At 38.8% G+C, this 24,893-nt stretch overlaps 1 protein-coding gene across 7 annotated transcripts; it reads right to left on the bottom strand.

Moving 5' to 3' along the window:
- Nucleotides 1-2,167: 2,167 nt before the first annotated feature.
- LOC148371970 (glucocorticoid modulatory element-binding protein 1-like) lies at nucleotides 2,168-23,882 on the bottom strand. Of its 7 annotated transcripts, none has more exons than XM_088327972.1 (10): nucleotides 23,554-23,882; nucleotides 20,001-20,174; nucleotides 15,787-15,845; nucleotides 15,545-15,666; nucleotides 15,349-15,452; nucleotides 13,348-13,532; nucleotides 11,311-11,436; nucleotides 6,794-6,931; nucleotides 6,540-6,653; nucleotides 2,168-2,910 (listed from the first exon to the last, which is right to left on the bottom strand). In XM_088327972.1, exons 2-10 carry the CDS (start codon nucleotides 20,084-20,086, stop codon nucleotides 2,462-2,464), a joined length of 1,383 nt encoding a protein of 460 aa, XP_088184098.1. In that variant the 5' UTR covers nucleotides 20,087-20,174; nucleotides 23,554-23,882; the 3' UTR covers nucleotides 2,168-2,461. The 7 variants fall into 7 exon arrangements, with proteins under 7 accessions (XP_088184098.1, XP_088184096.1, XP_088184099.1 ...); XM_088327970.1 differs by having other exon boundaries at nucleotides 20,001-20,132; nucleotides 23,554-23,881; XM_088327973.1 differs by having other exon boundaries at nucleotides 20,001-20,094; nucleotides 23,554-23,881.
- Between the last annotated feature and the right edge of the window lie 1,011 nt (nucleotides 23,883-24,893).

Raw genomic sequence — 24,893 nt, 5'->3', positions numbered from 1 at the left:
ATTGTGGGTCTGATGCGGTAGTGAAGATTTGAAAGGACATTTTTTAACCATTAGTTATTGAAGTCGGGCAGCACGGCGGCGCAATGGTTAGCGCGTGTGCGGCACAGTTCTGAGGTCGTGGGAACCTCCTGCGTGGGTTCAAATCCACCCACGTGGGTTCAAATCAACTGTGCGGAGTTTGTATGCTCTCCCGGGCACTCCGGTTTCCTCCCACATTCCAAATACATGCATTTCAGGTGAATTGGCCGGTTCAAATTGTCCCTAGGTGTGACTGAGCGAGTGAGTTGTCTATCCCCGTGTGCCCTGCGATTGGCCGGCAACCAGTTCAGGGTGTCCCCTGCCCACTGCCCGATGATTGCTGGGATGGGCTCCAGCACCCCCGCGACCCTACTGAAGATAAGCGGTGCTGCTGATGAGATGAGTTATTTAAGTCATTAATAAGTATCAAATCAAATTGCAATGTTTTGATTTAGTCACTTTGGTTTTATTCATATGTGGAGTTTGATATTTCCTAGTTTCATCATGTAAAACCATTAGGCAAAATTAGGGTGAGCTTAAGTCTATCCCTTATCAGTCTGTTTTTATGGGAGTTCTGTTTTTTGATAGTGTATCCAAAAATGTTTTAATTTGTTTTTTTTTTTTTTAATCATCTATCCCCCGCTACCCTACTGAGGATAAGCGGTGCAGATAATGAATGAATTTAATCATCTAGTAATCCATTTCATTTGTTCTTTATTCACTAAATGTCTCTTTTTAAAGCTGATGGATTTTATATGATGTGCATCATATGGTTTGCCCATTTTAGGACTCTACTGCCCTCTCTGGCCTCAAACGTAACTGCATGATTAGTGTCAAACTCAAGTAATATTGTCCTTGCTGTGGAATTACAACACACGAAAGTTCTCTCAAGGCCACCACTGTCAAGTAGCTTCTGACATTATGGAACATACTCAACCATGGGTAACGAAAAAAAGCTGACACAGGATAAAGGGAAAATTAATGATTTGAAAGCAATACTTTCAAATCATGTGATTGTGACACCAAGTCCTACACGGTGGAAGGTCATATTCTAGGGGCTGTTTTGTGTTTTGATGTACTTTATGTACATCCACAAAACACAATCAGGTAGCACAGGAATGGTTTAAGATGAGAACTATGAAAAGGGGCCAAATTTAGACTCTTTTAATAATATTGATGGCTTAAAATCAGAATGTATTTTCTTTCATTCGAGCTGGCTTAACCAACAACCGCCACAGGCACCTTAGAACTGTACACCAAATCTGAAGACCCGTTTTGGAGGCGGAAGAGATCATTCTCTTAAAAGAGTCGGAATTCCCATCACTAATCTAAATCCTGTATATCTATCTAATCTAAACTACTTTATAAATCATGATTCGTGTTTGTGTGTTTGTGTGTAACTGCGTGTGTGGTTGATATGTGTACTTTAGGCCTCCGAGAGTGTCTTTAGACTTTACTGAAATAATGTAATTAGTTACTAATTACCTGTTGAAAAATGTAATCAGTAAGCTCATCCGAATACTACAACATTGATATAATGTAACTCGATTACTTTCAATTACTTTTAGATTACTCCAATAGCAAATATGCTAATAAAATTCTAAATCAACAAAATAAACTTACTCAATTTTGTTTAAGATAAAGGAACAATGTAACCTTGAAGAAGAAATAGAGGAAATCCAGATCAGGTAAGTCATAAAAGTCCAACGAAAAAAGATCTCCCCCAGTCTATTGAACTATAATAAAACCCTCGCTTTCAACTGGCGTATACGATATGCTTTGTTTAATAGCATATCAAGAACCCAATATTGTTTGAACACGCATAGTGTTCAGCTTCTAAATTTTCAACACACTCCGGGACTGTCTTTTTTCTCTAAAGACTAACAACGCCGATAATCATCTGCTTTAGTGCGGTCACTAGTGCTCTCTTCCAGTCAAATCGTGAACAGTACTGCAGCTTTCGACTACAGACCAATCTTCTATCGGAGCCAATACCCTAATGGATGCAATTGTTTCTCATACACGAGTTTCAACAAACCAATGCCCCAACAACCTCGCCCAAGTTGAATGCCCTGTAATGTCGCGCAATTTGCTTGACTGTAAAGCTGTAAAATTCACTTGGAACCATGTATACAAATACATAGAAACCTTGGAGATACATGCCTTTTTTATTGGGCGATTACGCTTCAATATAAGCCTGAGTGAGATATCCAGTCAATGTTTAAAAATCAGCATCATAAAAACCAACAATTATTTTTACAGTGACTCACAAAAAAATATTGTATTTTCAATTACAAATATTGTAAGAAATATTTCATTTTGCTACCTATCCTGAACTACATGTATAACAGGGAAACAACAAACAACTGACTAGCTCTGAAAGCTGTCGCAAAGACAGATTCACAGCGCACTCCTGCACAAAATGACCAGGGACATCATCCTCTCATTGAGATTTCAGATTTTTTAACCCCTTCCTCCCCGAAGCCAGCTTGTCAAACCCATGCAAGCTCTCACCCTCATCTAGCTCTCGACCCTGCAACTGAAGCTGTGGCTTACATGCCTTTTGCTGCGTCTCCAACTTGAGTTCTTGTCCCGCCCTGTGGGCCCGGGTCTGTTTGCCCGACTCAGAGAACCCCCGGGTCCTCTCTTCTCTCTTGGCGGTACCAGCTTGCAGGAAGTGGTGCTGAGGGTTGACGCCCGGCTGAGCGAACGCCGGTTCGGGGCAGCCCGAAATGTTGAGAGGCTGAATGATGATGTTGTTGAGGGCGGGGGACAGCTGGCTGCTGGGGGGCTGCTGTCGGTGGGGTCGTAGGTGCTTGGGGGTCGAAGGTTTGTAGGGTGTGTTTTTGACAAAACCCTGCCTTCTCCGATCCTTTGGCAGCTCCTCTGGATCTACAGAATGAGATTTTTTTTACTTAATGCCCCTGACCTCCCATAAATTCAAGACTACAGAGTGCACATGATTGAAAGCTGCAAACAAAAATTTAAGCAAGAAACGCAATTTTTTTTGTACAAGGCTTATAAAGCAATAAAAATCAACTCATTTACACCCATTTTGTACATTCTTAAAAAATCAAAAGGATAACACATTGTGCCGTGATTATGACACTCATTTGCGAACTGTGTCTCCAGCTGTCAATCCAAATCAGTGTTTCTCAAATAGTGGGGCGCCGTCAAGGGGGGGTGCCTTTTTTTTTTCGAGTGTAATTGAACCTTCACTACACTAGGGAGCAGTGAAAAGCTTTGTATTGCAAAACGTGGCGATACAAAGTTCATATCGCCTTTGATTAATTGAAAATTAAAAACACATCATGACGGATGATTCGATATATTTTTGTTTGGTAGTTTCTTTAATATTGTGCTTTTAAGTTAGTAATGTTGGTGATTTGTTTTAATGCATTGAAATAAATTGTTGTTCATTGATTTTATGTAATTTCGTTTTCAGAACATTGTTTTACATGGTCAGTCAAAAAATGTTTCTAGTTTACCGTGATAGCCGCTTAACGTTAACTTTTGAGAAGCAAATACGTGTCTTCACGATGTTATCAGTCACTGAAATACATCATGCCACATATCATTAGAAAGCTTAAACTCATAGAATTCAAGATAATGTAATCATCACAGAATCATGATCAGTCTAAAACAAGGTACCCTAAAACTATAAAGCCGGTATAACTCACCCAAAAAGTGCCGTAGAATTCCACTAATAAAGTGATTCTCCGCAAACATGGTCTCATAACATTTTCAACACTCCCGTGAATCCAACCATGTAAAATCATTACTCCACAACACACTATAATGGTGACAGATAGAAAATATAAATCTGGCTAAAAGCATTTGTGCTTAGTTCGATCTTTGTTCTGTCAGTTTCTCCCCATAATTTTCTTTTAAATGTAAACAGACTGTAAAATTATTTACAATATGGTTGTGTTAGCCTCTGACCTTTTGATTGACACCACTCTCGACCAATTGAAAGCTTTATTTCTCGGTCCTTAGCCTGTGATACCCTATAATGGCCTGTATTGTAAAAAACAAACACAGATGCACTAACTTTGGCTCTAATTAGGTAGTGACAGATTCAAATGATGATTGACACATTGGCTAGCCAACAAAATTTGAAACATTAATTTATACATATGTATTCAAATTAGAGTCAAAAATAAACAAGTGTAATGCAACTTGGTATCCATTTTTATGCGCAATTATCACGGGTGAGTGTGCTTAATCATAGATTGACTTCTGGAGAGAGAAGTCAAACATTGACAACTCTTTCACAACGTCTAAAAATTGGCCAAAGTAAAATACACGATTGCAGAGGTTTCATAGCTGTAAACTGGTTGTCACCAAATGGCCACTTTTGGAAATGCCTTGACATACCTCTTCGAAAATGTGTAAAATACCATGTTTATTATTTCATATTGTGATCAAATTAAATCTGGGACCTAGTCAGGCTTCATGCTATTGACCCAACTGTTTTCCAGCAAAGATGCCCATGCAACTCTTCTGAAAGCATGAGATTACAAAAAAATCATTCAGGCAAGAATAAAAACCTTTTCCTGTGTGTTCATATATTCTTCGTGGTTTGCTGTCCTGCCACAGTTGTGATGCCTTCTCAAGGACCAATTGCAGCAACGGAATTTCCATAGCTAATTTGTGGTTTTCATTGTCGTGTTGCCGATCGAATGTGCTCTTCTGAAAGTTCGTATTGCGAAATGATTTATGCAATCCAGTTTTTTTGTCACGCTGGGTACACGCATCACAGAACATGTAGCCTCCATTATCATCCTCCTCATAGCGTAACCAGGAATATTATTGAGTCCATTTTGGCAGAAAATTCCTTTTCTTGCTAGGAGTATTCTTTTGTTTATTTTCTTTCGTCGAATCGTTCGCTTCAACACACGTGCTTTCCTTGCCGGAAATATTGCCATTGTTATCACTCTCTGCATTATGTTTCGACTTATTACTGACACTGATAAATGACCAATTTTGTGTTGATTTTTACCTAATTCTGTTTTTTTCGGAGGCATACTTAACCTTCACTTGACGACAAGCCGCACAACAATGACGTAATCTCGAAGCAGCGAAATCTCATTTGCCAAGATCGGCGTGCAGACGAAATCTCGAACCGCGAGACCAAAACAACAATGGCGGATCTGCCTGACGAAAAGTTTGGAGTGCTATAAATCTTTGTTAAAAAAAAAAAAGTAATCGGGTAATGATGTTAATTTTGTGTCAAAAAAGTTGCGTCCCGGGGACGCACGTTGATTCGACACAATGCGTCCCTAGCAAAAATGATGCGTCTAGGACGCGGGGACGCGGGCAAACGAGAACACTGCTTGCGAAAAAAGTCGCATCTAATTGTAAGCTGCACAAGTGTAAAAACAAGTAACAGCTTTTAATCCGAAATTTAAAGTACATATCTGTTCGAATTTGGACCAAAAGTTTTAGGCAGGAGACCACTCAAATTAATTCATCATCGGGAAAGTGAGTAGGGTTTTGATGGTCAAGGGAACAGGACTAAGATAAACTCTGGCTTTTTCCGGTCTGCTTTTTTCCTTTTTCTTTTGTCAATTTATGAAAGCTGTTGACTTTAAACACATTATAAGCTTGTATATGATGAGTAGTAGAAAGACAAAAAAATGTCAATCAATCAATCAAAGGTGAGATGGGTCCATGCATAAACCAGTGATTAGTAGACAGGGCCGCTGTGGCAGTGATCACTATGAATATGAAAATGGTTTAGTGCCTACTGTTTGCATGATTATGAATAAAATGCGGCACATTTGACCAGTTGCCAGCTTCTGGAACTTTGGTCATCTTAATGTTCAGATTGACTTTGTGCCACGAAATTCTTTTCACTCCACCCACTTAGTAGAAAACCAGTGCAAATTTGGCAAATGTGAACTTTGGGGCAATAAAAAGAAAGGCTTCTCGATTTGATTTAGATAAGAAAACATTGCAAAAGTTATATTTGTAAAATTGAGGAAAATAATTCAAAAAATTTTTTTAAGGACAATCTCTCCAAGTACAACATACTATGTTCGCTTGCATATCATTTTATTTATTTTTTTTACACTATTTTTCTTATTTTACCTCATTTTCTTTCTGAAGTTTGCTTGATACTCGTAACACTTCGGGTAAAACAACAATGAAACAAATACAGAGAAAAAGAAAACCAATACATCAATTGTAAATAATATATTGGAACTTTTCTTATTTCTTTTTTTTTCTTATTGTATCCATTTTTCTATTTTCGATTCATTTTTTAATTTTATTCTTATCTTATGTTATAACATACTGTTCTTCATTTTGCACTGCAGGAACATAGACACCAAATACCCAAAGTAAGCTAAGACAAAACTGATAATGACAAGTGAAAAATAAATGAGTTTTATATGAACAAGATAAGTGTTACCAAAATAGATTGCATCAAAAGAAACCGTGGTACATTATTGTAATTTTTATGGACGAAGTAAAATCGTGCAAATAGGATCCCAGTGGTTCTCTTGCCAGTTTCTCACCATAAAGACCATTGTTGTCGTCCTCTCGTTTCTGGCTACGTCGTTGTTCTAGAGCTTGCTTCACTGAGTCCACCAACCCAAACATCTCACACAGCGAATTCAATATGATAGCATCTGGAACGACACAAATAAACCAATCCCCAGCTTTGGAGCAAGACATGAAAGTTTTAGGGTCATTTTTCGCCAGAAGGGCATTTAAAGCAATTACATTTTTTTAGCTAATCATTGCAGGTTCTTTGCATGAGCGGACTTACCAGCCTCCTGCAGCTCGGCCTTCTCACTGCGGACCTCCACACCTTTCAGGGTGGCCAAAAGGTGAGCCTGAAGGCCGGACAAGACCTCCTCCATCATTCCGTATTCAGCCACGCCTTGCCACAAGCTAAATGTGCCATCTAGATGGAGCCATATTTAAAGCAGAAACACATATAAACAGTTTTCAAAATGCTCTACATAAAAGCCACAAACACATTTGTTATAATTGGCTCAGTTTAGGAGTTCTAAAATGGAGACCATAAAGGAACTTTGTGAATAATTCAGCGCCTCCAAGTGGTAAAAAAAAAAGTTATGAATTAAAAAAAACAATATTGATTTGATTTACAAGGAAAATGCATGAACTATTAAAGATATGTGATATATTTTAAATACTCAAAGGTCAAAAATGTTTATCTATTTTGCATAACATAAGGCTCACAAGAGGAAGCTGGCATGATTGTCTGCCATCTTACTGCTGATGGTACCTATAAAAACCTTCAAAAAGGCTTGGCAAAAAAACTAGAATTAGAAGAAAAATTGTACTGTTTGGTCACTTTGAGTCTCTGTAGGTTGTATTCTTCCTTGTGCTTTGAAGCACTCGTTTTTGGTAACACTGCAAAAGTGGTTTGGCCACAGACTGGTACCAGGCCATGGGTCATTTGTACAGCCCGGCTTAGAAATTTGTTTTGAAAGGTGACCGTATTTTCTCTGTTACGTCAGTATCACTTGACCTGCGTCAAGGCCACGACACCACACTAGACGTGAACATCCCGCTAAATTGAATCCCAAACTAGCAAAATGAGCAAACAAAGTATCTATCTATCTATCTATCTATCTATCTATCTATCTATCTATCTATCTACATATGTATTCGAAGGAGAAACTGTCCAATGAAGGGACAAAATAAAACCCTTCAGTCGCAACCCATTTCTCAACAAACCGGGTGTGAATCCATCATTTCACTGTGTAAAGAAGGGACTCAAACAATCGTTCAAGACATTAGGTCTGCTGTTTCTCAAGATGAGAGTCATGGCAGAATAGCCTGATATTGCCACAACAGCACTGTAAACCCTGTTGCCATATCAAATCAGTGTGAAACTAGGTTTTCTGCAGTGACGACAACCAAAACCAAAATATAGAGCAGACTGGACCTTAGTACCACACTTCGAGTATCGATAGCCCCTTTTCCACTACATAGTACTGGGTACAAAGTACTTTTCTGATTCTCCTTTTCTATTACGGTCGTACCGCATGGTACTGTCATTACCATGCACAGGCGACATACTTCCTCTTGTGGTCAAATTTGTGACCTACACTATATCAAATCAAATCAAATTTATTTGTTAAGCACTTTTCAGGCAAAAAATTGCAACTCAAAGTGCTGTATAGAAACCCTGGCATACAACAATACATTCAAATCCCCACTAAAAGTGAGTCTTGAACCTCCTCTTAAAAATATTGAGGTTCCCTGCAGAACTGATGTCCTCTGGCAGACTGTTCCATAGATAAGGACCAAAGTGGCTGAATGCTGCTTAGCCGTAGGTTTTGGTCCTCACCCTGGGAACAGTAAACAAGTTGCTGCCAAAGGACCTCAGGGACCACGAGGCCTGATATAATAAAAGTAAAAAAGGGCTTATTTTCCATCCAAACTTGTGACCATGAATATTTTAGGTGTCACATATACAGCGTACACAATTTAAAATGATCAAAAACTATATAAAACAGTTTTGTAAGGTTGTAATGTAATTGCTGATGTGTCTTTGGAGCCATAAAATAAAATTCAAATATATTTTGAATTTTTATATATTGTATATATAATATATAAAATATATTATAAAAGCATATGTAGTCATAAATGTCTTCCATCGATCTGCTGCTGGATTTGTTCATCCACTGAATTTCGCCAAACGCAGAAATACGGGTAGCCTTAACTCCAAAAAAGCGTTTTTGGTAAAGGTGTGGATAAGAGAGTACTCGGTTGGTTTGGACACATGGAGAGGATGGATGAGGAGCGAATGTTGAAGAGGATCTACAGAGCAGAAGTCAATGGAAAGAGACCAAGAGGAAGGCCGCGATTGACGTGGATGGATGGTGTTATGAGTGCACTGCAGGAAAGAGGTCTAAATATAATGGAAGCTAGAGCTCTTGTTGGTGATAGAAAGGAGTGGAGAGGTGTTGTGAAAGGATAGTGGGATTGTGGACGCGTTCTTAAGGACCGGCTGGGCACCCGTATGATGCGGCAGGGTTAAACCAGTGAAAGCTGTTGGGCCCTGCTGTTGAACAAAAGAGTGTGTGGTGTCACCCTGACCTGAGTGACATGGCCGCTTTCTGGTGTCCCATTTCATCTGGAGGGACGAAAGCATGACCAACTTAGGTGCCGAGGTGCCTAACTTGTTTGGGTGTTTAGGCAATTGGGTTGGCCATAGTCCAAAAAATGTTTTGTGTTTTTTTGCCATTTTTTTCCCTTTTGTTTTCTTTGTTATTGTATGTGTGTGTCTTGCTGTCGGTCACCCCTCTTGAGGGATATGACCAAGGTAGATAGATAGATAGAATACGTGGACTCCATGGCGGAAATTAGTTTTGGATCAAGTCACGGGGATGATTTTTTTCTGACAAACCAGAGGTCGGCAGTGACTGACATCGCTGACCAATCAGTGGTTGTCAGAGACCCACGTGACGTTATAATCCCCGGGACCGACTTTGGAACCTCGACAAAGGTGCTTCGAAAACCGGACATACCAGGGACCAAGAACAAGGTACTTTTTCATCATGGAAAACCAAAAAGAGAAGAGGCGAGGCGTGGAGGGCTGAAACCATGCAGTGGAAAAGCACCTATTGTCTCCCACAACTCCAAAATAGAACTGGGGGCTCCCACTGATTCAGTGCTGCTGTGATTAGCGATCATTTTCATGCACTTTGTTTTTTTATTAATTTTAAAGGTATGTCTGAACATAACCATAGCGACCACAGCATGTTGCATTGTGTGTTGGGGTAGGAAAGATGTTGCTCATCTGATATTTTGTTGTTAGTGTGACGTTACGAGGACAACACTAATAAAGTTCCATCCATTATCTGAACCGCTTATCCTCAGTAGGGTCGCGGGGGTGCTGGAGCCCATCCCAGCTATCTTCCGGCAGTAGGCAGGGGACACCCTGAACTAGTTGCCAGCCAGTCGCAGGGCACACAGGGACAGACAATTCACTCTCTCATTCACACCTAGGGACAATTTGGACCGTCCAATGAACATAAGATGCATGTTTTTGGAATGTGGGAGGAAACCGGAGTGCTCGGAGGAAACCCACGCAAGCACGGGGAGAACATGCAAACTCCACACAGGAGGTTCGATCTTATGACCTCAGAACTGTGCTGCACATGCGCTAACCACTGCCCCACCGTGCTGCCACTAATAAAGTTGTTGATTAAACAGTAGATTTACGTTGATGATGATGATGATCATGAAGACTATTATTATTATTATTACGTCTACCGTAGAGAAAATACCACAGATTTTAATGCTGATTTTGTCATTTCATTGAGTTTTTATCAGCTACTTCTAGATCCTTAGTGGTATAGGGTTTACACAATGAATTTGGGATTATTATTAAAGATTATAATAATAATATGAATAATAATATTGTTGTTGTTGTTATTACTAATGTAACAATTGGGCTGGGATGCAGGAAAATAGTCAGACATTTAACCGATCTCTGGTACAGAATAGGTTGCCGTACACTGCACTACACATCCAATACAAATCATTGTTCTCATGGCAGATCATTTTGTTAATTTTAGGTTATTTTTCTACTTTCACTGTATATTCAATCCTTTCTTACAATTCTTTTTTCCTCAATTTTCGACCAGACATTTGGAATATTAAGCGGAAATAGCAAATGATCTGGGGCGGCAGTAGCTCAGGAGGTAGAGCGATCGTTTTAGGATTAAGGGATCCCAGTTCGAATCCCGGCTTGTCCGTGTTACATGTCGAAGTGTCCTTGGGTAAGACATTGAACCCCCAATACCCCCAATAAGCAGGTTAGCGCCTTACATGGCTGCACAGATCACGGCCGCTATTGGGAAATGTGAAGCACAATGTAAAGCGCTTTGGGAAGTCATTGACTTGAAAAGCGCTATATAAATGCAGATCATTTCATTTCATTTAAAGATACGAACTGAAGCTCGAGTGCAGGCCCACACACAGACACACACAGACACACACAGACACACTCACGTACATACCACACAATAGGGGGTGTTTGTGCTGTAAGAAACGATCACAGATCAAAAACACTGAGCTCCTTGGGAAAAATATATGTAAGAAATGACTTAAAGTATGTGACTATACCCCTTTTTTCATTTCTTTTACAACGATTAGGGTAGTCAAATTCAAACACAACACAGATAGATAAGGCAGACCCAATTTCAGCAGCCTGTTTCACAGATATGAAAACCAAAAACCAAAAGATATAACTGACATTTACATTTCTGGTGGGTTCATTTAAAAATGCTGCAGTTTATTTACCGGGTATGTCGCTTCTCTTCCTCTTTGCATGTCCATTGGCTGTGGTGTGGTGCGTCGCACTCCATTCACTACCAAATTTTTCTTCTGAGGCTTCCTCCAAATGAGCTGCATCATGCAGGGACTGCCCTGAAATGAGAAGCATAATTGAACACAAAAGGACGTGAACGTGTCAGGGAACTCGGAACAAAATAAGTAAATTTGATTTTGACAAATCATTGAATGTACATCCACCATTGTGTTAAAGAAAAAGGAAAAAAAAATCTGCATTTACTGTAGATTTGTTGGATAAACAAATAAGCATCAACTAAGCTTTACCTTGTATACTTCTTCAGTAAATTAGAAGTGAAAATCTTTAAAATAAACTATATATCTTGTTTGGTAGATATAACATGTTTCGACTCATTTTTAAGTATTTTATTATCTTGTAAAAAAAAATTATCCGGGCAAATTAGGCAAAATTGTCTGCCATGTCGGAAAATTATGCTAAATTTAAGCATAATGTTTCTTTTATTTTCCCAGAATGACAAGTCTAAAGTATGGTTTAAAGGGGGGGAGAAAAGTAATACATGAAATGAGCATTTTTTTTTTTTTTAATTATTGGAAAAAAAAGTTATAGTAATTATCTACAAACTACCTCATGAGAAAATTATACCTATTTTTAGGAACATTTTATTATATTTTGGGGGGAAAAAAATTAAATAATTCCTAAAATTAGATCAATTACCCGGCATTTGCCAGTTGTAAGGATTTTTGTCATGTGTTACCCAAAAAAATTATTCAAAAATGTATATAGTAAAATAATTTAAGAATAACAATAATGATTCAAAAGAATACTTTTTAAAAATTGCAGAACACTAAAAATAACTTCCAAAAATGCAAGAAAAGCAGGTAAAAACCTACCTTTGACTCAGACAAATTATGGCGAACGCTGCAATTATTTATAATAAAATCCAGCTATAGGGAGATTTTTTGCCATATTGTATTTTTAGGGAAAATAAGTGTGCTTGAAATTATAGATATGCCAGAAAATCCTGAGCCCTTTTGGACACAAGTTCTGATAAGAATAAAACAGCGCTTTCAGAAAAAAAAAATCATTTAGATCAGAGATGTAAACTTAGTTTGGCTCTGGGGCCGGATCCAGACTTTCTGTTCTGAGGCGGTCGAGATTTTGGGGTAGGAACCTGTCAACTGGACAATTTGTTATCACCTTATTTTATGTAGATAATGTCTGATGTAGTGAATCTGGGTGGCCAATAAATTATTCAAACAAAAAAACAATTGACCAATTAAATTGAAAAGGCGAGTTTTTTTCTTTCAAACTCGTCTCGCCTTTGGGAGCACCACATACGTTTTTAGATCACCTTTTTTGATAGTTCAACATATTTTAATCAAGACACACACTCCTAGATTTCAGGAGTTTTCTTCACTAATCATATACAGAAGCAACTTGAATATAAAACAAAAGAGAAAAAGGGAAAGAAAAAGACAAGAAAGATAGAAGTTGGGAAAGATAGAAAAACAACGCTGTTGGCTTCATTTTTACAGTAGAAAAAAAACTTAAGGCAACTGGGCGTTGTTGCAATTTGATCTAGTTCCCCTTTAACCACCTCAATTAATACATGTTTTCATACAAGTAGTCAGACTTGACTTTTCTAAACACAACACATTTATTCACAAAAAATGGGGAATAAATTATATATTCATTTTTGGCATTGAACTGGTTAACTGGTTTATTTTAACAGTTTGGTGAATGCAGTTTTACACCTGAACCAACTTACCACGCTATACAAACTCAACACTGCCCTCTAACAGCCGCAGAGATAATTTAGTTTAAAGTATTTATTTAAAAAAATATATAACTTCTGATAGAAATGACGTGGGAACTCACTTCTTTTTTTGACATACTCATAATTTATGGCAAGCCAGATTAAATCATCAAACAAGCTCGTAGGACATATGTTTGATATGCCTGATTAAGATCTTTTGCCATGCCACATCTGAAAGTCTTTAAGAGCACAATGTTAGGAAATCACATACCTATCAGGGGAGGCCCTACCCCCCCAAGTGCCTCGAGGGCCATAGAGGAAGTGGCAGCATGCACGGCCGCCCCCAACGGAACCTGCGAGCTGTTGATTAGCATGTCGAATTTGGTGCTGCGGCACGTGTTGCTGCACACCGAGTCGTGCTGGTAGAAGTCGATCTGGCCAGAGTCCATCATTTTCCTACAGCCCGAAAACAAAGCGTGCGTGTTATTGCGCAGGTGCTGAGGGCTGAGACTGCAAAGATCCTAATACTTTCTCAAACGCAACAGACCTCCGTGGGATAAAGGATGAAAACAACAGATATTGCCCTTCCGTTGAAGTATTGATTCGCGCATACTCCAAAGAAAGCAGAGTAAACATGATTCAGCGCCGATCGATGGCAGAAATGTCTTGCCGTGTATAAGATTCAAGTCAGGTACAGATGTAATTTCTATCTATAATCTGATGGTATTTATGGTTTTCATGAAATCATAGAGAGATGTAGAGATGTAACTGTCAGCTTTGTACTGTACAAAACTTTTATCACATCTCACCTTGTTTTTCATACATGACTATTTTATGGAATATGTGACCTAATGTTCGCTCTCATTTTCTCACGATGGCCTTTTTAAGTCCGCAAGCTGGGCCATGATTGGTTTCTACCTGAAAAAGGGCCACCTCCTGAGATGAATGTACATGGCTGCTTTATTCACACCCTTAAAGTAAGTTTGAATACTAAGGCTGCACAGAACATAAAATCATATTTAAAACGTTTGACTTGATCAATTCATTTATAATTAAAGATGCAGTCTATGTGAACTGTGAACTAGTTGTCAATCAAATAACAAACATTTACACTCTCACTGAGTATAAAATGTGAAGCTTCACTTATTGCGTGGACTTCAGCCAGGTGAGCAAAGATAAGTTAAAAATGTATTATTTATTTTTAAATTAGTGTTCAGTTTTTATTGATTTGTATTATTTGAATATTGAAATGATTAAATCATTTATTTGAATTGTATTTGTAACTTACTTTTCCAGATAATTTAATAAATATACGTATCATTACGTTATTTGTATTTCAGTAAATTGTGTAGTTTGTGTTTTTTTCACTTGATGTCCTTAACAGGATAGGGCATCTGTTTATTCATTCCTTTTCGATTGTTCTCGATTGTTCTCAGCTCAGGGATGCTGCTGGAAATGTGAATTTCCCTTCGGGGATGAACAAAGTATCTATCTATCTATCTATCTATCTAATATTCATTGAAACCAGGCAAATAATTTTGCTTTGAAACATAATTTAGAAAGGGGTAATCTACTAAAATTAAATTCAACTGAAGTTGTAATGCGAAATTGGTTTATTTTACATATTGTATGACATAAATGGAGCGCCACTGAAAGGGGCAGTGTGTATTACTGGCCACTAGAAGTTGCTGTATTGTGCCGTGCAACCAAAAACAGGTGCTTAAAAACCTCAAGGAAGAGTACAAACTAAGGAAAATCAAAGTAACCAAGCCGTACAATTTTTCTTAAGATTTTTTTGCCCACTCTTTCGCGAGATGTTTGTTTTTTGGGGTAACCGTAGCAGCAAGATGACTGACAAAGATATCAGCCCCTTCTAAGTGACACTCATGAAATGACAAATAAATGCAAAATCCCCCACCTATGAGTATTTTTAAAAAGCACGCTTAAATGAACGTTCATGTAGTTTGACTTATCATTCAAATCAATACAGGATTGCAGCAATTAATATTTTCACATATGTTTTTATGAATATCTATGTTGTTTTATTTTTTATTTAATGAAATATGTTTCCACCACTAGGAGGCGCTAAATAATACACACTGCTCCAAGAGTTTGCACAAAACGTTTCCATAAAATATTTTTCTGTTACCATCATGTGTTAACTGAATAAAGAATTATTTCCCCACTAAATCAAAATTAATTAAATGTTGGCCATTTCGTTTGTGAGCTTTTCCCCTTATCAGCTAAACAAAACAAAAGCAAAAAAAAGTACCTGAGCATAACGCCGCCTAGCCTGATGGCCCTTTTCCAGTCCTTGAGGGTGGCTTTGCCTGCCAGGTGCACAAACTGCTTTGGACTGATAAGCTGCTCATTAAACTGTGAAATAAAACAAGTGTGCCCTTATAAACAAACAAGCAAAGCCATTCCTGATAAGAATGAATCACTCAAATATTGTAGCGTCTACTCACTTTAACGCATCTGACGTTTATTCCTGGACAAACAAACTTCTTGAAGAGTAAAACGGCTCTGCTTTCTCCGCAAGTGATTGGATAACCATACTCCACACTGTCACCCTCCGATTTACTATCATCTGGAGAAAAAAAAAACAGGACCAGATATTCCATTTTAATATTTTGTAACACCGTCGATATAGGATGTATATTTTAAACCTGATACTATTTCTAGCATGTCAAAATGAGGACATGCTTACCGTGTTGCGTCTCAACGGCCAAAACCGTACTGCTTGTATCTGCAATGTCATAATTTCCCCTGCAGAGAGAAACATATAGTATAAAAACAGCACTTAGGATTTAATGTCATATCATTCTTTGTTAGTTTTTTATCTTATGTGTTAATTGCTTAGCAAATCTCAGGTGTGGTTCTCCGACGTATGGGAAGTTTACTACATGTTTTACCTAATGATTCGTGTGGTGGCCGTGCTCCATTGACAAAACATGCGTTAGGTTCAGGGGTCATGGACAAGCCACTCGCTCATTCACACCTAGGGATAATTTGGACCGGCCAATTAACCTGACATGCATGTTTTTAAAACGTGGGAGGATGTATATATATATATATATATATATATATATATATATATATATATATATATATATATATAGGTATATATGTTACGTCTAGCGAAGTTGCCATGGCGCCCAGTTGGTCCCGGCCAGGTGGCGCCGGATTCTGGCGCGGTTGCCTCGGCGCCCAGTTGGCCCCGCCCATGAACACCGGCTGAGACGCATTTGACTGAGTCCTTCTTAGAGTACTTAAACGCGTTCCTTTGAACTGTGCTTTGCTGAAGCGTTTGTTTTACTTGTTAAACTTCTGTGAAACGTCTGTGAGACTTATGTGAGAGTTCTGTTAAATCCTGTTAAATGCGTAGTTCCGTGAATCTGCCCGTATTTGATCCTGTTTTGTTTTTGGTCTGATCCGTTTGTTTTTGGACATTCTTTTCTTTTGAGTGGATTTCTAATCCACTCCTGCAACCATCGATTCCTGGTTCGATTGTGCGCCCTCCTCCTCTTTCCCAATAAATTGTGAGTACGTCTACGCGAATGTGTCCTTGTTCCCTGTTTCTCGCTCCGCTCCGTGACAATATATATATATATATATATATATATATATATATATATATATATATATATATATATATATATATATATATATATATATATATATATATATATATATATAAATATCCTTGCGTGGGTTTCTTCCGGGCACACCGGTTTCCTCCAACATTCCAAAAACATGCATGTTAGGTGAATTGGCCGGTCCAAATTGTCCCTAGGTGTGAATGAGCGAGCAAATTGTATGTCCCTGTGTGCCCTGTGACTGGCTGACAACAAGTTCAGGGTGTCCCCTGCCCACTGCCCACTACAAGCCCAGAGTTCATTGCGACGCTAACAAAAGATGAACCAAGAAAAACTCAAGCGTTGGCAGGGCGTTTATATGAATTAAGAATCCAAATAGTCCAAAGATGAATGAACTAACCCAACCTTTCAATTCAACTATTAACAATCCATATAAAATCAATTTGGATTAGTGTGGGCAATTATATGTCTTTACAAAACCTAAATATACAATATATACAGTAATAATTTTGTCCCAATGACAATGATTCCCCACATTTAAAATTACTTGTTATTGGTCACAAAAACATGTTAAATTGTTGTATTCTTAAATTACGGTGAAAGTTTGTCAAAAATGATAAGGAATAAGAAAAAAATACAATATGAACCAGTAAATGTTTCTTTTAGTGTTGACCAACAAGGGTGCTAATTTTAGAAGAAACATTCTCTTCTTTGAATATATTTTTTCCCTTTTCCACTATAAGCGGCTCGTTTGACAAATATACCGTATTTTCCGCACTATAAGGCGCACCGGGTTATAGGGCGCACCCCGAAAAAATAGTTTTTGGTCCTATTTTTGACATACATAAGACGCACCGGATTATAAGGCGCTACAATGGGAACGTGGACAAAACAGTCAGATAGTTCAGTCCAACTTATTACCCCCTTAACATTCCGAAAGCTTGCAAAGACGCAAATACGTGTCGAGAACACGTGCGGATACGGTGTCCGTAAGGTGTCACTCAAATGCATCGTTCCATCATTCGGAAGGTTTAAGTCTTGGGATTCAAGAAATGATAACCATTCCTTAGTATCTATTTTCTTTTTCGCTCGCAACTTTACTGTGCATATGACGATAAACACTTGGAATTGAGTTTAATTTAAAAATAGACACTCCATTCCATCCATTATCTGCACCGCTTATCACAGAAACATCGAGTTCAGTCTGAAACAAGATACAGGGACAATATAAAACCCGGAATAGCTCACCGAAGTCGTTGTGTTCATAATAATGTGCAGCCAATGTCCTCTTATATCCGTGAGGGTAGTAAATCCAGGAGAATACAATATTTACAAATACAGAATAGAAAAAAATGCTTTCTCTATGCCGTCAGCCACATGCTATACGCATTCATCCTTTTCGGCCAATTGCAGGCTTTGTTTCGCCGTTTAAGCCAATGGCAGCCTGTAAATGATAAAAAGGATCCGCCCCTTGACCTCCGAATAACTTTAGCCAATAGTGATCGATTCAACTGATGATTGACACATCGTTTTCGGCCAATTGCAGGCTTTGTGTTGCCGTTCAAGCCAATGCCAGCCTGTAAATGATAAAAAGGATCCGCCCCTTGACCTCCGAATAACTTTAGCCAATAGTGATCGATTCAAATGATGATTGACACATTGGTTAGCCAATGAAACGCCGGTAAATAAATCCCAGCATCCACCGAGTACTACTTGGCGTTCGGGGGAAAATCTAGTCGGCGGCTGCAAGTTAGTTGGAAAACTTTGCAACTTTAAAATTGATACATAAATAAGGCGCACTGTATTATAAGGCGCATGGTCAGCTTTTGAAAAAAATAAAGGCTTTTACGTGCGCCTTATAGTGCGGAAAATACGGTAGTTACAAGGATATCAAATGCATGTTTCGATGTTGTGTAAGCAGCGTCCTATGAGAGGCCGTTTGAAAAGTACATCTCTCATATATAACATTATACTCACACACATGCACAACAATACACTCATTGGACACTACCATACTCTCTAATACACTCCAATACCTTCTCACATATCCTATTATACTCTCATTGGAACTCTACTATACTCTTTCGCACATACTACTATATTCTCATACTCTCACTCCTATACTTTCACACACACACTACTAAACTCCCACACATACACACAATTATACTGTCTCACACACTACTATGCTTTCTCACACACTAGTAAAATATCTTTTACTTTAGGGTTTTTTTCACACTTTGTGTGAAAATCACCTCGTCTCATAGTGGTGTTTTACTTTGGGTACTTTGAGACCGGGTGAAAGCATGTGTTGCCCTGGAGAGGGATGGGCGCCACTAGGCTGTACTTGGCCAAGACACACCACAGGAAATTGTGCCCCTATGACCCAAGTGGTTAAGGCATACAAACCACTTACCCACCCTACTTTTGGTAACCATGGGGATCCACATTGATCTGTGTGTGCTGTATATGTCGTACAGTTCGACGTCAAACTGGAGTTGCTCCCTGCATAGCAGTATATGTGAGAGAGTATAGTAGTATTTGTGATACAGCACAGTGGTGGGCCATCAGGGTGTGCAAGGCCTTCTCTGCTGTCCTAAAAAATATTTGAATAATGTGATGTTAATTATATTTTGTATACTTATTAAATATTTCCAAATGGTTTGTCAGATTCATTTCATTGCTAACGCACAGAATCTGCACGACAGAGTAATGGAAATCTTGAGGAAAGAAAGGATGAATTTTTCGCACAAATAAACATGAATTTTGGTGAGTAAAATGTGGCTATATTCTTATATTTTTATTTTATGACGTTATTATTAATGCTTTTTCATATGTCTCTCAGCTGTAGCTGCAGTAAATGTTTTGAGGCTTTAGTTATTGAGGTTTGATTGATTCAGACCTATCACTACTGAAGGCTTAGATGTGAAATGCACAGAGTGCCACTAGCATAAGAGTATAGTTGCTATACTATACTATACTATACTATACTATACTATACTATACTATACTATACTATACTATACTATACTATACTATACTATACTATACTATACTATACTATACTATAGTAGAATGTGTGAGAGAGTATAGTAGTGTGTGTATGAGACGATGGTAGTATATATGAGAGGGTTTATTAGACTGTATGAGAGAATAGTAGTATGTGTAACACGGTATAGTTATGTTTGTGCATGGGTATGACTGTTTCTGTATGAGAGTATAGTTGCTTATGTGTGCAAGTGTGATGCTATATGTGAGAGTTATATGATTTACTTCCCAAACAGCCTCTCATCAGGTTGGCAACATTCATAGTACACTTATTTACCCTTGCAAGAGGGGCTGCAGGTGCAGGACGACTTGAGCCTTATGGTTGTTGCCAGTGGCCCCTCCCTCCTCTTCTTTCTCCATCATGAGATCCCCTGCAGACACAATGACCTCAGCACCCCTCCTCACAGAGCTGCACGCACAGAGGTCCAGCCACGCATGTTAACAGCCAAATCTAGACCAAAGAGACGCGCACACGCACAGACGGCGTTTTTGCACACACAATCACAAAACCGCATACACGCAGGCACGTAAACGAAAAATCCCCCCTCCCTGCAACCGCAAAGTCTGACATGCAACTACCATAGAAAATGAACCCATAATGGGCTTAAAGTGGAATAATCCACACATGAGCTTGTCTTCGCTTTACAAAAACAACCCTATGTAAGTAATGTACAGATGAGCTAAATAGACTAATCCAAAATATTTCCTGCGAGGAAAGAGCTATTTTGTTCAATATCAGAACAGCAATATGACAACAAGGTGTAAAAGCCTGCCTTATATTCTAATATAAGCCTTTAATCAAAGGTAAAAAATATGTACATTGGTCATTTTTTATTCAAAATGAACACTAAATGATTAATTCAAATGTACTGATTAAACTTTTTTTCAAAAGTCCTACAACAGAAAAGCAGGATAGATTCCGAGCACAAACAAAAAGGGTTTTTTGCAAGTAAAATGTGTCTATATTTTTAAATAGTAGTGCCATTTTATGAGGTTATCACTGATGCTTTTTTAATATGTGCCGCAGCTGCAGCAGCAGTAAATATTTCATAGTTATAAATCTGTTATTGAGGGTTGGATTGATTCAGACGTAGCACTACTAAAGGCGTGGGCATGAAATGCACGGCCAGCCATTTGGTTCAGGATAGTAATATTTTGGTATTGGTTCCTGTACTAGCAAGTATCTCGATACTTTCTTGGACTTCTTGAAATCAAAGGTAGTTTAATAACATTTTTGGTCAAGTAATTCAATAAATAAATAGAATAAATTAAGACAGAGAACATTTAAATGCAAAAATGCTTTGAGTAATGAGATGAAATAGTCACGTTTATTTGTATAGTCAAGTCATGTTTATTTGTATAGCCTTGAATCACAAGGAGTCTCAAAGGGTTGCACAGATTATTGCCGACTATAGACTTATTACACCATCCCCTGATCTAAGGCCTAATCATTAATTTAAAAACACTGAGGCCTCAAAAATGATTAAACAACCTAATATTTGTACAACAAAGGATATATGATAAGTAGTCAGACAGTGATATTTTATTCTACAATATACATACATAGAGTAATCCTCCGCTATAACGTAGTTTGCTTTTCAAGGTGACGCTACTCTGCGGATTTGTGCATTGTGTTCTGCATTTTTGAATGGTCAATTAGTCTACCCACTTATTTGACGGTACAGTAATTGAGTTTGTATTTGTATTAATTAAAAATGGATTTTCATACAGTACATGTTAAGCAAATGCTTGAGCCTGTAAAAAGGGCTTGTTTTTTGTTCCAGAGTGCAATAGAGTATTTAACTGTATAAAAATTGTACGAAAGTAATAGTTTATAACTCACAGATTCCTCTTATCACGGGTTCTTTTTGGTACATAATCCCAAGATAAACAAGGTCACTGTACTGGTTCCAAATTAGCACTTTAACACATTGAATCCTGATGCCAACCACTGTATTCTGTAGCATTTTACAAGTTTCATATATAAAGTGGGAGCAAATATGTATTTAGTCAACCAACCTCAATCAGTCACACTCCTAACTCTACTATGGCCAAGACCAATGAGCTGTCGAGTGACACCAGAGACAAAATTGTAGCCCTGCACCAATTGGTAAGACTGAATCTGCAGTAGGTAAAACACATGGTGGAAAGAAATCAACTGTAGTAGCAAATATTTTAGAAAATGGAAGACATCAAAAACCACTGATCATCTCCCTCAGTCTGGGGCTCCATGCAAGATCTTACCCGGTGGCGTCAAAATGATAAGAACGGTGAGTAAATGTAAGTGCAAGTGAATGCCCTACAGAGAGCTGGGACCACAGTAACAAAGGCTACTATCAGTAATACAATGTGCTGCCAGGGACTCAAATCCTGCAATGCAAGGCGTGTCCCCCTGCTGATTCCAGTCCACGTCCCAGCCCGTCTGCAGTTTGCCAGATAATTTGGATGATCCAGAAGAGGACCGGGAGAATGCGTTATGGTCAGATAAAACCAAAATCGAACTTTTTGGTAGAAACACAGGTTTTTGCATCAAATTGATAGTCCTTCGAGCTAATGAGTAACAAAACGTTGCACTCAGCTTTAAAAGGGGTTGTAGACTCCTCATCAAAAACACTGGTTCTCTACTGGTGTGACACATCATTCCACCCCAATGACAAGCTGCGACCCAAATCAAGAAAAAAATATCGGCTTCCCAAATGTATCCAATAAAAGAATGAAGCAGTTCAAATCAGGGGTAGTAGAATACTTTCACCTTTAGTTATTTTCAAAAAACAAAAAAAACAGCAAAACAAAAACGACTTCAAGTACTGTATATAGTCTCTCTTTCTATATCGCCTATAAGGGCCAATCTAGAACTGATTTGAAATAGCCGCATACTAAAATAAATTCAATATTAATAAAGTGTGTACCTAAACATCAATAAATATTTCATTACATAATGAATGAATGGACTTTGTTGTCTTTAAGAATAACGAAATTGGAGGTTGTCTTCTTTCAGTGAAATTAAAATAAAAGGTAAAAATGTGCAAACCAATAACAAACATTTAAAAAAATGAATATACTGGTAAAAGGCTAAAAATATACAATTTTCAAAGCATTTACTGTACCTTCCAGCAACACTTCAATGGCAGACATCATTTCATATTTTTCACAGTCGTTTCCTTCTTCGATTTGATTGTTGTGGGGAATGTTTTTTTTACTTTTCCTTCCCTTTATCACTAACTTAAACATTAAGATGAGAAGAAAATGAAAAACTGACAAAATCACAGTAAAATGAGAAGTGGTCTCTCTCAAAAAGGCTGATTGACTGCAAAGAAAAATGAGATTGAGCAGGGCATGATCGCCTTCTACTGTTAAGGAGTGTAATTGACCCTCCGTTTTTCCTTCGTTTTGGCATTATTTAGCAATGGCCCGTGACCCACTGAGAAGTGGTCCGCGACCCACTTTCGGGTCCCGGCACACCACTTGAGAAACACTGGTCGAATCAGTTAACTAAGTAAAAACTACTAACCGTAAATAGAAATAAACAGGTGCCAAACACAAAGGTTCCAACATAGCAGCACTAGCAAATAGCCGTGAGCCCTGAGCCGTTGCGTGCCTCGCTCACACTCCTTCACCCACTCGAACTGACGTCTGCTGGCGCGGCGTCACGCAAACCCCGCCACGCACGCCACGCATGCACACACGCACCACGACGAGCGCGCAAATCTACCTCACACAAGCACGCACGCACACACACGCGCGCGTTCAAAAGTCAGCCAAAAGAGCACGACGCCAAACGCGGCACTTGTCTCTTTTCCAGTCACCATTTTCATGTAGTTTGCACTTACCGTTGTTGAGCGGAGCCCGGCGCTCGTCATCCTCCGCCGGCCTGGGCGCTTGGAGAGCTTGGAGAGCTTGGAGCGCATGGAGAGCATGCGCCGTGACGCGTCCGCGCTCCCCGCGCTGAAGGCGGCCTTTGCCTGAGAAGCATCTGTCCCGCTGTCACGACAAGCGGTGCACTCGCACGCGATGCTCACTAAATCGGTCAAATTACTCTTATGTGCGAGAGCGCCGCTTGATTGGCGCGTCTCTCAGTGCGCACGCACGCAGGGACGCACTGTGACGCACGCACGGGTTATGGACCCAAATAACATTTTGATAAGGATTTTATTTGTGCGGTTACTACTTGGTTGGGGGGACACACCTGCAGAAAACGTGCATTTGTCAAAGGGTGACGGGGTGTTTACAAGTAATGGATCGTTCGTAAACGAAACGGATTTATTAGTCGACTCTTTGAAGTGGGTGATAAGAGCCGGCTCCCTTCCAAACAAACTCTTTTCCACTCTCATTTTCGTTCTCTCTCTCTCCCCCTTTGTTCTGTTTTACGTTCTTTCTGCCTATCTGTCTCTCTCTCGCTGTCTCTGTCTTTATCTCTGTCGCTCCTTGTTTCTTATGCTCTCTCTCTCTCTCTCTCTTCTCTCTCTCTTGCACACTCTCTCTCTCTTTCTCTGTGTGTTTCTGTTTCGCTCTATTTCTCTATTTCACCACTATCTTTCTTTCTATGTATCTTACTGTCTCTCATATGTTTCTCTCTCGCTTTCTCTGCTTCATTTTCTTTCTGTCTCTGTGTTTCCTTCTCTTTCTCTCTTTCTCTCTCCCTCTCTCTCTATTTCTCTTTCTCTCGCCTCTATCTTACTTTTACCACTATTTTTATTTTTGTCTCTCTCTCTCTCTTTGTCTCTTTCTTTTCTCTTTCTGTCTCTCTCTATTTCTCTCTCCTCTACTCCCTATTTCTATCTCTTTCCACCGCTATCTTATTCCTCTGTTTCCCTCCCTATCTCTCTATTTTCGTTGCTCTAGTTTCCCGTTTTTTTCTTTCTTTCTCTGTCTATCTCTTTAATTCTTTCTTTCTTTTTTCTGTCTCCTAATATCTTCCTGTCTCCCTTTCTTTCTTTCTTGCTCTCTTTCTTTCCTCTTCACTTGCTTTCTCTCATGAAGGTGACGGTTACTTGTCAAAATGAGTGGCATAATTTCCATGTTGTTTGCTTAGTATAAACCAAACCAGTTGAAAGTTTGAACGAGGTAAAAGTTCACTCGAAATTGAAACAACAAAGGCTAATACAATACAGTAGCATAATACGTTTTTAAAATTAATTTATTTGCCGCATTAGGGTTCATTGTTATTGAT

This window comes from Urocampus carinirostris, chromosome 2 (assembly GCF_059441175.1).
Source record: "Urocampus carinirostris isolate Australia breed hairy pipefish chromosome 2, RoL_Ucar_1.0, whole genome shotgun sequence".
Taxonomy (NCBI): domain Eukaryota; kingdom Metazoa; phylum Chordata; class Actinopteri; order Syngnathiformes; family Syngnathidae; genus Urocampus; species Urocampus carinirostris.
The sequence above is the reverse complement of the archived record's forward strand: the minus strand, read 5'-3'. Positions and strand labels throughout refer to the sequence as shown.

What these genes read in the sequence shown, in the direction of transcription:
- LOC148371970 (XM_088327968.1), bottom strand. Translation starts at nt 22,954, where the DNA reads ATGTTTAAGTTAGTGATAAAGGGAAGGAAAAGTAAAAAAAACATTCCC. An exon ending in CTGCAGCCCCTCTTGCAAGG is followed by an intron (nt 15,846 to 20,000) that starts GTAAATAAGTGT and finishes TTCTCTCTGCAG; the next exon opens with GGGAAATTATGACATTGCAG. An exon ending in GAAGAGAAGCGACATACCCG is followed by an intron (nt 6,932 to 11,310) that starts GTAAATAAACTG and finishes GGCTCCATCTAG; the next exon opens with ATGGCACATTTAGCTTGTGG.